Below are 17,869 nucleotides of genomic sequence, written 5' to 3'. Positions count from 1 at the left end.
CATCGCTGTCTACGTGCACTGCAAACAAGATTCTGGCCTCCATCATCTTGCCACCACAGTAATATGGACAGCCAATATCTGCTATCAAATAACAAGAAAATACTTGTAACTGCTGTCGGAAGACTCTAATCTCCAGACAACAAACTCTTATTGCCTCTCACGCAGCATAACCTCAGTCTGATGGTGTCGTAGAGCCATCTCTCCCATTCTCTCTCATTCAGTGCAGCTTCTCTTCAGCGTCAGGCTTGTGAGAGTTTGTGTTTATACATTATTAAATATTTCACCCCAAAAATGAAGTTCTGTCTGTAACACTTTAGTTTAGGGTGCAATTTTTACTATTGACTAGTAGCTTATTAGCATGCATATTAGCATATTGGCTGTTTATTAGTACTTATAAAGCACATATTAATGCCTTATTCTGCATGACCATATTATGCATCCCTTTATCACCTAATACCTAAACTTAACCACTACAACAACTACCTAACTAATATTAATAAGCAGTAAATTAGGGAGTTTGTTAATACAATATCCAAAAATCACTTGCACAGTGTGATTTCCTGCAGTTGTGTACTTACAATATCCCAAAAGTTCCCAAAGATTTTAAATTTCAGGGAAATTCCCATTTTAAATAATTGGCCGTCCCATAATCCCTGTTCACTTGTCGCCTGTCAATGACGCAATATCCGCGTTATCCCCGGTTTCCGCTCAAGTACTGCCATAGTAACCATGGTGACAGACGTGGACAACTGCGTAGTGCGTAACATCCAGCTGCACGCTGTTGTTGTTGTTTTGTTCAAACATTATGGACCATGGCAAGCAGACTTTGGGACAAAATGAGAACTAAAACCAGGATCAATATCAGCGTGGCATTTTCGAGATGACGAGAGCTTTGCGTCCGTGACTAACTTCGACTTGACAGCGACACCGCTCTTACATGTACTTTATTAGACAGGTGAGCAAATGTACATAAAACTAATCAATGTTATATAGCTCAACATGATGAAATGTTAGAATATGATCTGTATGTTATTCTAATGTTGATCTAGCTTACTGCTAGTCTCATATAGCCAACAAACTAACACATAGAATAACATTTTAACTTTCAACACACTCAAATGCAGTTTAGTGTGATAGTGTAGACCAAGTGAAACAGCGCTGCGTTACCTCACAAGTTTAATTCGTCTAATAAACTGACCTGTGTGAGTAGTATCACTCCCGACGAGCTGGATCGCCTTGCATGGCTGACACCGCCGTCGGTGTATGAATGAGTGAGTGAATGGGTGAATGTGAGGCAATATTGTAAAGCGCTTTGGTGGCCATTGGGTCTGTGAAAGCACTATATAAATGCAGTCCATTTACCAGTCCATTTAGTAATTCTGCACTTGTGGGTAGTTCGGTAACGTTAAATGTTATTCCTTTATATCCGCGGGACTCGCGTGTGGCGCTGATATCTCTGTCTCTTATTAGCAATCGCGCCCTGCTTCACACCACAGTCATGATAAAAACATAAATGTATTCACTGAATGAATAATAATAAATGAATATTTGTTCCACAAACTAAAGTGTGACCGTTCTGTCATTATTTGCTCAACCTCATGTCATACCAAACTCAACTTACTTTCTTCAATGAAACACAAAAGGAGAGATTTAGCAGATTGTTCAAGCTGCTCTTTTCCATATAATGAAAATATTGCTATTCACATTACCAAGTTCCAAAACTAGTGAAAAAGATGCAGTAAAAACGGAGGTGCGTCATCTCGTCTTTCAAATAAGCGGTGCAGAACTCCTCCGTCTCACATCAGAAAATGACGAAATCTTTGGACATTGTATGAATACTTCCGGCATTCCCGTCACCAGTTTTGATGTTAACGTTGTGTTTTGCGTTAAGAGAGACGATTTGAGCAGCAAGAGCGTCCAGATTGAAACACATCTGTAAAAATCTGATTGGAATTGCATTTCTAACCACCTCCATATTGAATTTTTTTAATTCATTTTTATTCTCAATTTCGCTGTCCAGACTTTCAAAAAACAACTTTGTCTTAACTTTAAAGGAAAGTCACAAGCAAAATAGTTTTGAGCTTATTAGTATAATAATGATGGCAACAGGTGTTACCTTATTTTGTCTGAATACATTACTAGTGTTTGTCCTGCTGGCGTTAAAAGATTTGAATTGTGCCGAGCCGTAAGGAAGCTCCAGAGACGCTTAGTGCTAATGAGCCCACGCAGTGCACGAGAGAAAAAAACCTGATTCATGTAGAAACCTTGAAGAAATTAAAACTACGCTGCTCATGAATATTTGATCCGCTCATTCAGTGCATTCAGGCGTTCGCCTTGACAGAAAACAACCTGAAAGAAGTTTGTCACACAAAGGCTTTCTATTAAAAAAAGAAGATTCGGTTTCTGTGATTATTACCGTCAAAAGATGGCAAATCCTTATTAGCATGTCCCTGGATGCGGAGACTTACTACAGTCGAAAAGACACAGTATATCTGTGTATGAATACAGAGGTTTATTGTGGACTGTTTCCTCTAAGGTCTTTTTATTGATTGTGTGTCTCACCCTACAGATGATGGGCCGTACTCTAAGGGGAACAAGGACTCGATGGGGCCAGACAACTCGCTCACATCCAGAAGACAAAGCATCCCAGGTACGCCTGACTCCCTGTCTCTCCCTTCTTTTTGTGCCCACACAAATACTCCCACCATAGGCTGATCCAGCCTCGCTTTGATCTTGGGGATTGTGTCTGTGTCTTTTTCCATTGGGGATGTTTGAGTTCTTCTTGCCACATTGGTTTCGATGGCTGTTTGAGATGCAGAACACTGGGGGTTCGAGGGCGTTGTTACAGCTTTATCCAGATGTTTCCCGCGGTTCTCGAGAAGTGTCGGTCTGAGTCATTCTGCTACTGTAGCTGGAAGCGTTTGCTGATCCAAGACCTCTTTCTTCTTTAAAGCTAATTGGATTAGCGGAGTTAACTCAAAGTGTTACTTTGGGAAAAGTTTTTCGAAATGTGGTTTTAACGCATGACAGACATTTTCAAATGTTATTTTGCATGTTGTAAAATACTTGCACTTTTTGTGTGTATAATCTTTTTTTTTTTTTATGTCTAATGTACATTTAAGGGGTCCAATGCTGTTATTTAATGACAAACGAATGCTAGAGAAAAATCCTGCAGTTTGATTTTTTATTGTTATTCTTCTACTCACCAAGGCTGCATTTATTTGATAATAAATACAGTAATTGCAGTAATATTGTGAAATATTATTACAAATTTATATAACTGTATTCTATTTGAAATGTAATTGATTCATGTGATCAGAGGACTCCAGTCTTCAGTGTCACATGATCCTTCAGAAATCATAATATGATGTTTTGATGATCAATAAATATTTCTGATTATTAGCAATGTTGAAAACAGTTTTGCTGCTTAATATGTATGTGGAAACAGTGAATCTGTTAAATATTTATTTATAACAACAGCATTTGAAATGATAAATGTCTCACTTTTGATCAATTTATTGTTTATCCTTGTTCAACGAAAGTATTAATTTCTGTAAAAAAAAAAGAAGCTAACCCAAAAATATAATATGATACAATATAATACACAGAGGTCTCATAATTTTTTTTTACCAAAATGTCAGATTAAGGCTATTTTAAGACTGATATGACAGGAAGCATTATCATAGTTTCAAAAGATGGAGCTGTGTGCAATCATCCATTATCATCCATTACATTTTTACTTGTGGAAAACTTTCGAGTTCCAATCTGTTCACATTTAAACCCACACAGACACTGATTAGATTAGGCTCTGCGAGAGATTTCGTGACACGGTTGGATTCAAAAGTGTAGCATTACAATTTCTGCTGCAATACTGGTGTTTGATAGATGCTTTCTTTCATGTGTCTCTTGGTTTGGATTGTCTGTTTAAGAATTCATAAAGTCACAGCATGAGCTAAAGATTAGTGCAAGTTAGCTGTGGTGTAACATTTTAAAACAATCCAGAGCATTTGTAATATTGAGAATTCATAACATTTCTCGTCGTTAGTTAGATGGGAGAAATACCACTCATTTGCATATCTGAGAGATTTAGTGTCATAAAACCATGTTGCCATCAGTGCCGACTGTGTGTGTGTGTGTGTGTGTGTGTGTGTGTGTGTGTGTGTGTGTGTTGTGTTGTGTTTCTGGGCAGAAGAACTGCGTGGGGTTACACTGGTTGAGCTGATTAAGAAAGAAGGAAGCACTTTGGGTCTCACCATCTCGGGCGGCACAGACAAAGACGGCAAACCACGCGTCTCCAACCTGCGGCCGGGTGGACTTGCGGCGAGGTGAGGACTAGATCTGAAGTCAATGCAACCTTATAGAAAATAACACGCATATTAACATTATCAGCCAATCACAGAATGACAAAGTGATCACCTGACGGGTTAGGTTGGAGTTTCCTCTTGCAATTTAAGTGTGAAATTCGATGTGCCAAAACCTAAAATTGCATTTTATTTTTGCAATCTTCTTCTCTCTTTTTTTCCCGTATTGAATCATCTAAATGCAGCTAAGAGAAAACTGACCATGGAAGAAGCTAATTTATGCTAAACTAAAGCTCACTAATGTGGCGTTACGACTTGCGTTTTGACACATTTCAGAATGCAACAGTGCAACTTAAGTGTGAAGTAAGATGCATCACAACTTAAAATTACATCTTATTGTTCATCTTATCATTTTTTTTGCATGTTTGAGTTTTATGCACACAACTTTCAAATCACATATTCTCATAGCATAAGCATCAATCTTAGCATATATTATCCAACGCATTCTCATCCTTGGGCGTCATATACTGACGCTTTTGACAAATCGTCTACATCCAACGCACATGGCACCCTTTAGCGTCAATATGACACGCACAGAGCTTTGTTCGGTTATGGTTGGGTTTAGGTCTGGGGTAGGGTTAGGGTTAGACCGCTAGGAGGCGCCTTCTGGCCCATATCTATCTGCGTCTCATATTGACGCATGGCGCTAAAGGGTGCCATGTGCGTTGGATGTAGACGATTTGTCAAAAGCGTCAGTAAATGACGCCTTGGGATGAGATCGGGCTGTGTTATCTAGTGCAAACTGTAAGACTAATGCTTAAGTCAAGATTAATTTATGTAGCTAAGCTTTCACGCCTGCCTCGTTTCGTTCGGTTGAATCGCACTAGAGTTCGTTGTCCCCCTTGGTGCGGTTCGTTTGGGCAGGTGTGAATGCAGCAATCGCACCAAAAGCGGACCAAACAAGCGTACCGAGACCTCCTCGCTTTCAAACGAACTCTCGAGCGGTTCGTTTGTGGTGAGAACGTGATCCGACCTCGAACAGACCCAACTGCCAAAGAACTGCGCATTTTTGGACTAAACCAGCTGCCGTAGTCAGCGGCCTCGCTTCATTCTCAAATGTTATTGTTTGCCTAAAGTGGTGTAGACAAACTATATAATAAACTATGACCAGGAATACAATCAGCCCACGCAGTCATCTCTCCATAGTAAAAAGCGGCGTGTTGTTTGCCGGATTTGAACTTTGTTTAATTCAGGAGTTCTGTTGGAATTTCCCCGCACGATAATTTTGACCAATCGAAGTACAGTTATGGAAATACTTTCAAGACACATCTGGCCAACGAGTGATGTGGATGTGGTCACGTGACTGCATTTTGGTTCCTTTCATCAACTGGTTCGGACCAGAGCAATCAGTGTGGTGTGAAAAGGAACCAAAACGCATGAAAAATGCTACAAAGTATAATTTTTCGCCCTTGGTTGGGACCAAATGAACCGAACTACAGATGTGAAAGCACCCTAACTACAAGTTCAACATATCAACAGTTTAACCAAATTTAGCTAATTTACTCAAGCATGATTCAAACTGTTTTTCAGCAATAGTTGACCTGAAAAAGAAAACTGACCATAGAAGCAGCTAATTTATGCTAATGCTTGCTAATGTAGCAACATGTAGTTGTGTTGTTATACTACTGTACTTAACATTAGTGTTTAGCGTTAGCATTTTGTCTTACTGTGGTAGTAAACATCAATACTCAAATGATCGATAGAATAACCTTCAAATTAGGCTATTAAACCGGAAGCTATAAGTTATACATAGCAGCAATTTAGCTAGCTTTATGTAACTTGCTCAGCAAGATTCAAACTGTTGTTCTGCCATTACAGTACTTGACTAAAAAGAGAAAACTAACCAGAGAAGCAGCCAATTTCTACAATTTACTTGTGTTGCATTAGATTAGCCTACGACTAACATTCGGACACATTTCGAAACACAACAGTGCGTAAAATCGAGCGTGTAGCTAGAAGCCTTACTCACATACATAAGTAGATATGATGTGATAAATTGGCAATACATTTCTTTTCCCTCATACTCACAATTGATTTAACTAATTTCAGGGATGTGTCGGATGCATCAAAGTTTACCCATCTCGAGTCATTTCTTCTCTCCTCGTGGCTGCATGAGGATGTTATGGAGCACGTCTGGGCTGATGACACATTTTTGTCAGGCATCATTGTGCAAGCTCATGTACGCCCAGAGGACAAAGGGAATGAATAGCATTCATTTGTCTAATTAGCATCTAAATGAGAATATTTATACTCCCTGTGGAGTGTTCAACAACAGATAAGGAGTTCTTACTTTGCTTTTACTTTCCATTCAAAATATAATTGTTTTCTATGTTTTTGTGACCATTGACGGAAAGCTTCTCGGGACCGTCAGACGTAATCTTGTTCATTTCTCTGCATTAACTGTTGAATGCTAACAAAGCTAATTAAGTCAAATGTTTGAAAAGCCAACTTTTAAGGTGTTAAACAAAATTTGGTGTGTCAAAATGTTTGCAGGTATTAGCGAAACTGTTTAATTATAATATTCAGTAATTACAAGACAAGTCTTACTATTGCTAATATTACAGTTAGGGATTTCAACAAACCCATAATCCTCCTAAGTGCTGTTTTGTGATTATTCAGTTAAATTCTGATGTGTCTCAGGAGCGATCAACTCAATGTGGGAGACTACATCAAGGCAGTCAATGGCATCAACCTTACCAAGCTGCGTCACGACGAGATCATCAGTCTGCTAAAGAACGTAGGCGAGCGCGTTGTGCTGGAAGTGGAGTACGAACTGCCTTCAGCCGGTAGGAAGTTGAGTATTCTGACTTTTGCCTGTGTTGTGGCATGTCCCCAATTTAACCCTGGTCTGAACCAATCCCAGACCTCATAAATATCCTCATGTTTTGCATTAGTATGTAGCCAAAATGGAAGTGCACTTCAGGTTGTGTAGATATAATTATACACGGTAATGCAGACTGCATGGCCGCATGCTGAAAGCATTTTTTGATGTTAAAATATTCTCTAATATATCCCCTTATCAAGCAGAGACATCTTCGAGTAAAAGATTGGGTGGTCGATTCTTTAGAAAAGTTAAACGCTTTGATGGTATCAAAATCATGGCGGGCATAGCAGCATTAGCTTGACCAATGGGGTGAAGTGGGTCCGAAGGGCAGAGCTCTTGAAGTGGGCACTTGTGGGTCATAATGTAGCCGTTTGGAAGGGAAGGGAGCAATGAAAGACAATGTAGTTTTACGACATGAAGGGATTCAGTTGTTCACTTTAGTTTGTAACATCCCTACAAATGACATCCCCTTCTCGAAGTACACTTCAAGGGCACAAAAACGACATTTTTTTCCCTTTGTCAGTAATTTTGCCGTTTTGTTGCTGGGGGCCCAGAATTAACACACTTCAACCCTGTCTGCCATTGGTCGGGCAAATGGATAGTCATGTCCCAAACTCACGCCATTGATTGGACCGTTGTTGCTGGCTCAAGCCCCGTTCACACCGTCGCTAGTCTCTGTACTGTGTAGTCGCTTGTGGGCGTTCCTAGTATTGTCGCTCTAATGTTATTGGTAGACTGCACGTCTGGCCATATCTATACTACAAAATACCATCACTAGTGATATATACAACTATATAATTTTAATTTGACTAGGAATTAGGCTCAAAAGAAACAGTATACTGTTGGGAGAGTGTTTTTATTTTACCACAGCAGTGTTCAGTGGATTAAATCATTTACTAGATTACCGATCGATCAATCAACAAATTAAACTCACTCATAATGTCATAAATTACTAAAACGTCATTCGCATTTGACAAATAATACATTTTCTTGTCCCTAATAGTCAACATAATGCAGGGGAAACTGTGAAATGAACTACAGCAGTGCTAAACTTGCATCATAAAATTACAACACTCGAACTATAAATGTATGAATTAAACTCACTGAGACTGTCGACAGTTTCTTTTCCATGCATCATTTTATTATATCCACGAATGTGGTTACAGTCAAATCATATAAAACTGTGAAATCGCCCTCGAACTCTTCTGTCTTGCCTGCACTCGAGACGGTGACGTGAGCTCCACTGAAAGTCTTCTTTCCTATTGGTTGTCGCTCGTGAAAATCGCTTATCATTTGCATAAAGTTACAATTTCTGAACTTTTGTCGCGTTGTCTCGCGTCGCTTGACACGCCCACATTCTGTCGCCAACGGTCGCTGTCGCTCGTGTCGCTGGAAGTCGCCAGCGCTCCATTGAAATGAATGCGATCGTGTCGCTGTGTCGCTGGCGGTGTGTACGGGGCTTCAGACTGGTCACGATGCTTAAACAAACAGAGCAATGTCTTGAAAGCACCTAGTGCACTTTTTGGCAATATTAGCCTGCAAATGGCTTACTTATTACAAAGTTACATTACAAAGACATTTTGACAAACACAATGCCATGATCACTGAGATAGACCGATACATCGGCCAGAGATGCGTTTCCCATAAAACAACGTAACTTGCTGCTTAGGTAGTACCATGCATAATTGAAAACTAACTAACTAGTCACATCTGCGATTTGAAAGGATTCAGTGAATTGTTGGTAATGATGGAACTTGCAACCATAGCTGGCTAATACTAAAAAGATACTATGCATCTAACCACATGTCCAGAGCTGTAGCTCCAATCAAACAACTTTGCAATGCTGTATGCGAATGTTCGTAGAACTATGGTTTCAGAAATTAGCAAATTTTTAAAATATATTGGTAATGATGGAACTTTCGAGCATAGTTGGCTAACAATGTTTTTGGGAAATGCACCCCTGGCCAATTTATTGGCAGAATTTTGGTCAATTGGATCTGTAATTGTTTACACGACAACGATATGCTTAAAACTGAGTTTTTCCTTTGAGTTTTCTGCGTACAGACGACTCTATTGTCAAAATGATCCCTATTCACACGGATCCGCTAAAAACTAATAAAAGCGCTGTATTCTGCTGCCAGGCCACTAGATGGCGATGAAACACTATAGACTGAACATTTAATACGCATGTGCATGATGTCATCATCTTCAGAGATTTGCGTTATTGTTGTGTACACGGAAATGGTTTAAAAAAAAACTTTTTTCATGCACCCAAACCCGCTGTTGTCGTGTAAACGAGTGGCCAAAACGCATAAAAAGTTTTACGGTTTTAGTTGAAATCGGTGTCGTGTAAACAGCCCCTTAAACAAAAGTGTTCGTCAACCTTGTAAACAAATGTTTTTATAGTGAATTTCGAATACATGTTGCAAAATATGCCAACATGAAGGTCTATTATGTATATATCTGCATTTTATGCCTACTATTTGCTGACCATTTGCCAACCATTTCTATACTGTCTCAGTTTGGCATGTGTGATGATATATTGTGATCGTTAGCCAGTCTATCTATCTTGCGCATGACAGATAAATTGTCTGGTTTATAAGCTCAGTGTGTCTGGCTGACCTTCTGCTGAATGTCAGTTTGCATCTGGTCATATTTATCTGATTGTCCCCCTGATCTGGCCATTCGCCCAGTAAAAGGTGCTGATTTAGAGATGCTATTGCCTCTCTCCTGTCTCCGTTGTCCCTCTTAGCGCCAGACAGTACCTCAGGTGTTATTTCCAAGACAATCGAGATCTGTTTGCAGAAAGAGGGCAACAGCTTCGGCTTTGTAATGCGAGGTGGGTTTATATTCTTAAAAACAAAATGTTGCAGATTTAACTGCAGGTTACAGCTTTGTATGTGTTATAATACAGGTGGATCCCATGAGGACTGGCACAAATCTCGCCCATTGGTGGTCACACATGTGCGACCAGGTGGTCCTGCCGACAGGTAATGCACAACCTAAAATTAAGCTTTGAAGGCACTTTACATGGAGAAAAAAACATTTTATTATTATGATTGTCATATTCATATACTGTAGTAGTCCATGCATAAAGTAAATATTTTTCAGTAGTTTGTTTACATTGAATATAATATCTGTCTAGAATGTTGTGTCTTTATGTTGTGGGAAACTTGGTATTTCAAGATGCATTTTACACAACACATAATCAAAGTTTTTATATGATTATATGAAGTAACTTGCAGTGGATAAGTTAGCTTAGTAGGCTAATTGATTAGCATGTCAATGCAGGGCAGAATGTTAGTTTAGCAGGCTAATTAGTTAGCATGTTTACTGAAACCAATGAAAGAGAAATGTTTAAATTGACCATTAGTTGCCTCATGGGATGACACATAGAATTAAAAATCATTAATTAACGTATTACGTATTTATGACAAACTACACAAATTCATCAAGCAATATCTTAGGATATCATTTGTTTGTCATCGAGGCCATTTTGTAAAATGACTGTCTACTACAATGTATTGAATCATAGAAAGAAGCACCAAGATGAAGTTAGTAGTATTTGCCAGGTCATGTGATCTCAAAATGGCCACCATCATGAGGGGCTACCCACCTTGTTTAGAATAAAGCAGCTATTAAAACATATTTACCAGGTACTATTCATTTATTGGTGTAAAACTTTTTTATGTGAACTATATTTAACGAACAACTGTAGTCATTTTCCATTTCTGGACACACTATTTTGCAATTTAACCAAACCCAGAAAGTAGGCGAGAGATTTCTTTCTCATCTTAGATGGCTAGTTATTATTCTTAGTTTTAGGATGTTCCATGATTCTCTTCTCAAGCACTTTCTCCTACTTATATCAGCAACACGCAACCTGCCAAAAGAGAGAAATAAATAAACATGTGTCTTGAGAGAGAATGTCATCCATAAGACACCTTTGATGTTCGAGGCAAAGACTGCCTTGGCTAACGTGTGGAAATTGTATGCATCGTCTAACCCGAAGGCCCCCAGACATTTCATGTGGAAAATATTGTGCTCTCAAACAGGTCCTCTCACATGTAGCATTAATCATTATTCGGGAATATCGGGAGACTTGTAAAGAAACTCAAAAAGTGTTGCAACAACCTAGGGATAATTTTAAGGCATCAACCTTATGCTAACATCAAACTCCATTGGAATCAATTGCAACTTTTACTTTTTTAAACTTTTTTTAAATTTAACAATAAATCCAATAAATCCCCCAAAAAAGAAGAAAAAAACTTTTGAAAGCTTAAGCATTAGTTATGAACTAACAATTAACAATACGTATACAGCAATTATTAATTTGTAGTTAATGTTAAATGTAACATTTACTAAAACATTTAAGAACAAAAGTTGTATCTGTTAACATTAGTTTTCCCATTCCGCTAGATTTATATTTGTTATTTATATCAATCACATTAATACCAAAGATCATTTTTATTTAAAAAATTTATTTAAAAATGTTTTTGAAAGAAGTACCTCCTGCTCACCAAGGCTGCATTTATTTGATTATTAACATTATTATTTGATTTATTAACTATAGGCCTATTATTACAATTTAAAATATTTTTTTCTATTTTAATATATTTAGAAATGTAATTTGTTCAAAAGAACAGCATACATTTTCCTTTCTGAATTAGAGTATGCATTTCTTGTTGTTTTCTTTTTAAAATCTTGCTGACCCTAAACTTTTAAATGTTACTGCATGTTATACATTTAATTCTGCAACACAATGTGAATGTTCCGCATGTGTCCTCCTGCAGAGAAGGGACTCTAAAAGCAGGCGATCGCATCTTAAGCGTGGATGGAGTGGTTTTACACAGTGCTACTCACAGCGAGGCCCTCACTGTACTGACCCAGTGTGGACAGGAAGCCCTTTTCCAGATCGAGTACGATGTCTCCATCATGGGTGAGTTACTTCAATTGCGCTTGTTTTATATGTTCCACATGTCCCGTGGATTAAAATGTTATTAGTTTTTGTATGTTGCACTTTAAAAAGGAAATAATGAATTAATCTAAATTCTTTAGCGTTAAAGAGCCAATATTATGCTTTTTCAGATATTACCTTTCATGCAGTGTGTAATATAGTTGTTTGTGAATGTAAAAGGTCAAAAGTTTAAAGTGTAGGACATATAAAGTTATTGTCTCCCAAAAGAAAAAAATCTATTCTGAACTGCCTGAAACGAATCATCAGTAACTCCAATTTTACTTCCTGCACAAACCTATGTAGGTTTGTAACAAATTTGCATAATGCCAGCCTATGATCTTCATTGGCTGCCTGCGAACACCATTTACTTTGACCCTCAAACACTGTAGTTGTAGCTGAGACTGGAAGTGTGGTTTGTGTTGTCAACATGTCGAGAAGACGCTGTTTTCTATATTGCGAAATCAAATCCACTTTACATGCACCTCCAAAGTATGAGGACTCGGACTCAAATTGATTCCGTAAAACCGACACCATTGTTACTGTTTCAATCACTAATTGTATCACAAGTGCTGAGGAAGAGCTGCAATTCAGATATGTTAATGGGTGTTTTGTTTTAGTCACGTTCTGTAAACTGTAGACCAATCAGAGCAGAGTAGACCAATCACAACAGACTGGGCCATCTGACCAATCAGAGCAGAGTAGACCAATCAGAGCAGAGTAGACCAATCACAACAGACTGAGCCATCTGACCAATCAGAGCAGAGTAGACCAATCACAACAGTCTGAGCCATCTGACCAATCAGAGCAGAGTAGACCAATCACAACAGACTGGACCATCTGACCAATCAGAGCAGAGTAGACCAATCACAACAGACTGGACCATCTGACCAATCAGAGCAGAGTAGACCAATCACAACAGACTGGACCATCTGACCAATCAGAGCAGAGTAGACCAATCTCAACAGACTGGGCCACCTGACCAATCAGAGCAGAGTAGACCAATCACAACAGACTGAGCCATCTGACCAATCAGAGCAGAGTAGACCAATCACAACAGTCTGAGCCATCTGACCAATCAGAGCAGAGTAGACCAATCACAACAGACTGGACCATCTGACCAATCAGAGCAGAGTAGACCAATCACAACAGACTGGACCATCTGACCAATCAGAGCAGAGTAGACCAATCACAACAGGCTGGACCATCTTACCAATCAGAGCAGAGTAGACCAATCACAACAGACTGGGCCATCTTACCAATCAGAGCAGAGTAGACCAATCACAACAGACTTGGCTATCTGACCAATCAGAGCAGAGTAGACCAATCACAGCAGACTGAGCCATCTGACCAATCAGAGCAGAGTAGACCAATCACAACAGACTGGGCCACCTGACCAATCAGAGCAGAGTAGACCAATCACAACAGACTGGGCCATCTGACCAATCAGAGCAGAGTAGACCAATCTCAACAGACTGGGCCAGCTGACCAATCAGAGCAGAGTAGACCAATCTCAACAGACTGGGCCAGCTGACCAATCAGAGCAGAGTAGACCAATCACAACAGACTGGGCCATCTGACCAATCAAATCTATTGTAGGAGACCTTTGAAACTAAATTAGGAACCTTTAAAATAGGATAGTTTAAGAGAGTGCTTGTCGTTTCGCAGAAGTTTTCCAGAAGCACTCTGCTTCTCTCCAGAGAGCTCTGCTCTGTTTAACTGTCTTCTCTATTTATCTGGATGAACAGCAGGTTGTTGACCTGCAAGAGGCAGAGACAGAACCCCTTTACTGTACTAATGCCGTGAAGGCTAACAATTAGCATAACGCCCACTGTTGTTCTCCTCGAAGAGTTAAAAAAGATCATATCTTAGAATATAGAGGTTTGACATACTTTCAGAGATCAGAACTTCCTGCCCAGTCCAAAACGACTCTTTATTTACTCTAAGCTGCAAAAACGATCGGTTAAGAAACCACAGCTAAACCACACCGTAGCGATGCTATCCTTGTTTGTCCTTATCTCCTGGCTTCCAGACTCGGTGACCAACGCTTCAGGTCCTCTGCTGGTGGAGATTGCCAAGGCGCCCGGAGCCAGTCTGGGAATTACTCTGACCACTGCCATGCACAGGAACAAACAGGCCATCGTCATCGACAAGATCAGGGCCGCTAGCGTGGTGGACAGGTACACACTCAATGGGCCTCATTCATCAAACACGAGCACAACAACTGTCTGTGTCATTTCTTAAACCAGTTTTTTTTTTTTACTGTACACGTTTGAGAAAAAATTATATCATAAATTGTTTGTTAAACTATTGTTATGTTAATAGTTTCAATAATTTTCATCCTTAATTGTTTTTAAAACCGAGCTCACACAATTGTTTTTATTTCTTCGTACCTAATCATCCTTACGTAAAAACATTGTTTATAAACCATTCTTCTGTAAATTATTTTATCTTTTCTTACATCAAAATAATATCATTTGCATGAAAATGGTTTCAGAAACAATTTATGTATAATTGAATAATGAATCATATAAATTCCTTGTAAAATATTTCCTCCACAAATGTATACTTTTTACCCAATTAGTTCTCAAAGCCAATTTGATATTAAAGGATAATTCCGGTATTTAACACCTTGAGTCTATATTGTAGTTTGTTTTGGATGAACAAGAGTGGTGGACAACATTTTTTTGACAATGGTTCCTCTCTCGAGTTTTTGACTATAAAAGAATTGGCCATGGACCCATTTAACATTGGAGTCAATGTGCATGTCCGAAAATGTCATTAAAACAGCCAATAATGTTCGTTTACAAAACTGTTAAACTCACCGAGTGGTTAGTGGTGTTCGTTGATGATTATAAACAATATATCGTCGCAATATATGATTCCAATCCATTTATTTTGCTATAGTGGAACTATTTTTTCAGACACTTCACAACCGTGTAACTTCCGCTCAATATTTGAATCTGAAGCGTTAGCACACTCCCGACCACTTGATGGCGATAACCGATGTTTATGTCTCGCGGGACACTCACGGTCACAGTCGAGTTCAACTTCATATTGCACTGGTCAGTGGTCACGTCTTTCAATATGGTTAGAATTTGTGCGGTCAAAAACTGCGGTAAAGAGCTCTGCTCGCTAGACTTATGAGAAACGGAAGCGAGCAAAAAGACTACATCGACCAAATGTAAACAGCCACCTTTCCGTTTCCGGTAGCGCATTTATATTAACGAGCACTCAGTCCTTCAACAGAATTCAATGGGATTTTACAAAATGACGAATAAAACACGACAGAAACTGTATTTCGCAACACTTTTTGTTTCTGGAACATCAACTAACATCACTAATCACTCTGTGAGTTGCACAGTTTTGTAAACGAACATTATTGGCTGTTTTAATGACATTTTCGGACATGCCCATTGACTCCAATGTTAAATAGGGCCATGGCCAATTCTTTTATAGTCAAAAACTCGAGAGAGGAACCATTGTCAAAAAAATGTTGTCCACCACTCTTGTTCATCCAAAACAAACTACAATATAGACTCAAGGTGTTAAATACCGGAATTATCCTTTAATGTTTTTATATCTTTCTACATAAAACCTTTTGTAAAGCATTTTATTTCTGTCAAACCGCTTGAGTGCACAACTGATAATTGTTTTTTGCAAATTGATCGTAAAACTTTTTTTTTTACTTAATTGTATTTTTTTTCATGTTACATGTTTGTACAACCATACTTTTTTTATCAACATTTTTTACAAAGCCAATTGTATGTAAATGTTTTTAATCTTCCTACGTAAATTGTTTGTAAAACTGTTCTTACGTAAAGGATTCTATTTCTGTCAAAAATATTGCGAAACTGATATCATTTATTTTTATGTAAATTGATCGTAAAACTCTTTTTACATAATTGTATTTATTTTCATGTAACTTGCTTGTTAAACCCTTCTTCCGCAAATGAGTTACTTTTTACCTAAATTGTTCACAAAACCAATTTCATGTAAATGTGTTTAATATTCCTACATAAATTGTTTGTAAAAAAACATTCTTACGTGAAGTATTTTATTTCTTTAAAAAAATAGCAAAACTGATATTATTTATTTTTATGTAAATTGACCGTAAAACTAGTTTTTACTGTTTTTCCACAAACAATTTCCACATAATTTCTTAAACAGAAAAATGCGATAGTTATTCTTAATATCTTATAAAGTTGCTTGAGACTTTGTTTTTGTTTAGCATTAGAATAAGACTCATGGTATTCAGTTTTTTACAGAAGAAACATAATTCGCTATGTATTTAACGTCCATCCATATTGTGACACGTTATTAATATGGTCTTAGATCAGTTGTACTGTTGTCTCTAACACTTCCCACATTTATGACAGTTCTAGCAGTTCTCTGTTTGCCTCTCAGGTCAGGAGCGTTGCATGTGGGTGATCATATTCTGTCTATAGACGGCACCAGCACAGAGCACTGCTCGGTTCTGGAGGCAACGCAGCTGCTGGCCAGCACTTCTGACCAGACCAAACTAGAGATCCTCCCCGCACACCAAACACGCCTGCCCGGAAAGCCCCAGGACACTGGTGAGAGAAGGGCCCAAGGGGGGGGATGTGGAATTTGGTGCAGTTTTCCAGACATGGATTAGGCTTAATCAGAGGCGTCTTCAACAGATGGCTAAATCTGATCTTGGAACAGGCCTTAACTGTGTCTGGAGAACTGTCTGTGAATGTAGCACGTGGGTCAATGACACAACACTTTTTTTTTTTTTTTTTTTCTGGTAATTTATTTGAAAACAAATTATAAATGCAAGTCATACATGTCTTCTATAATAAACAGTTTTTTTTTTTTTTCCGGATAACAATATATTTACCGGTAATATGATTAAATATTAATAAAAAAATAATTTCGTTTATAAAATAAACATTGAGAAACTTTCGTCCACCAAATCAAAATCATGGCTGATTGTAAAATGTCATGAGGTCCAGCCATGTAATAAAACAGTGATATTTAACTTAAAAAATAAGTATTTTATAGTGTATGATTTATTTAAACAAACTCAGTTAACTTTGAGTTAAGTTTAGTTAATTTTCACATGTATTTTTGATTTTATTCCCCCAAATATCTCAAATTAATTTCACTTTTAAGTCATTCTATGTAGGAATTGAATTTTCGATGTATTTTTGAATACATTAATCACTGTAAACACTAACGCTCAAAATAATGAATTGGTTTGAGTAGGACAAACTTAAATTAAACTAATTAGTTCAGTCAAATTAACTTTTATGAGTATTTAGCACTTTCTTTTTCTTTCAAGATCACAGAACTGATATATTTTAACTTCTACCATATTATGTAACATAATATCAATGTTGCTTAGGATATAGGCTATGTATATATATTAAGATCTCAAAGACAGCGATCCCAAATGAGCTGGTTACCAGACATACTTTATTTTCTTCCCCTAACAAGGTCAGCTATCATATTTGCATATGGAAAATGAGAATTCAAAATGGTAGGAGTCATTTGGCAAAATATCAAACTCCATTTATTTCCTGGGCGAAGTTTCTATGACATTTCGACACGGGCCCAGCGAGTGGGTGTCGATTCTTGATTGAAGTCATGCCGGGGCTGATGGTTCACAAACGCAAATATATTTCCCCATCATTACAGCCTTCCACCTCCTCTCTCGGGTTCTCAGCGCGGCAGGGAACGACCTATATAGTGTCGGATCAGATG

At 38.2% G+C, this 17,869-nt stretch overlaps 1 protein-coding gene across 1 annotated transcript in view; it reads left to right on the top strand.

The window, feature by feature from the left end:
• Positions 1-17,869, top strand: part of grip2b (glutamate receptor interacting protein 2b) — a 65,071-nt gene that overhangs the window by 13,452 nt on the left and 33,750 nt on the right. The window contains exons 2-9 of the mRNA XM_079592334.1: positions 2,570-2,650; positions 4,193-4,325; positions 7,002-7,147; positions 9,938-10,024; positions 10,100-10,175; positions 11,979-12,124; positions 14,172-14,319; positions 16,547-16,716. Coding sequence (XP_079448460.1) covers positions 2,570-2,650; positions 4,193-4,325; positions 7,002-7,147; positions 9,938-10,024; positions 10,100-10,175; positions 11,979-12,124; positions 14,172-14,319; positions 16,547-16,716 — 987 coding nt within the window. The remainder of the gene's footprint in view (positions 1-2,569; positions 2,651-4,192; positions 4,326-7,001; positions 7,148-9,937; positions 10,025-10,099; positions 10,176-11,978; positions 12,125-14,171; positions 14,320-16,546; positions 16,717-17,869) is intronic.

The sequence above is a fragment of the Phoxinus phoxinus genome (genome assembly GCF_949152265.1).
Source record: "Phoxinus phoxinus genome assembly, chromosome: 20".
NCBI classification, from domain to species: Eukaryota; Metazoa; Chordata; class Actinopteri; order Cypriniformes; family Leuciscidae; genus Phoxinus; species Phoxinus phoxinus.
The sequence above is the reverse complement of the archived record's forward strand: the minus strand, read 5'-3'. Positions and strand labels throughout refer to the sequence as shown.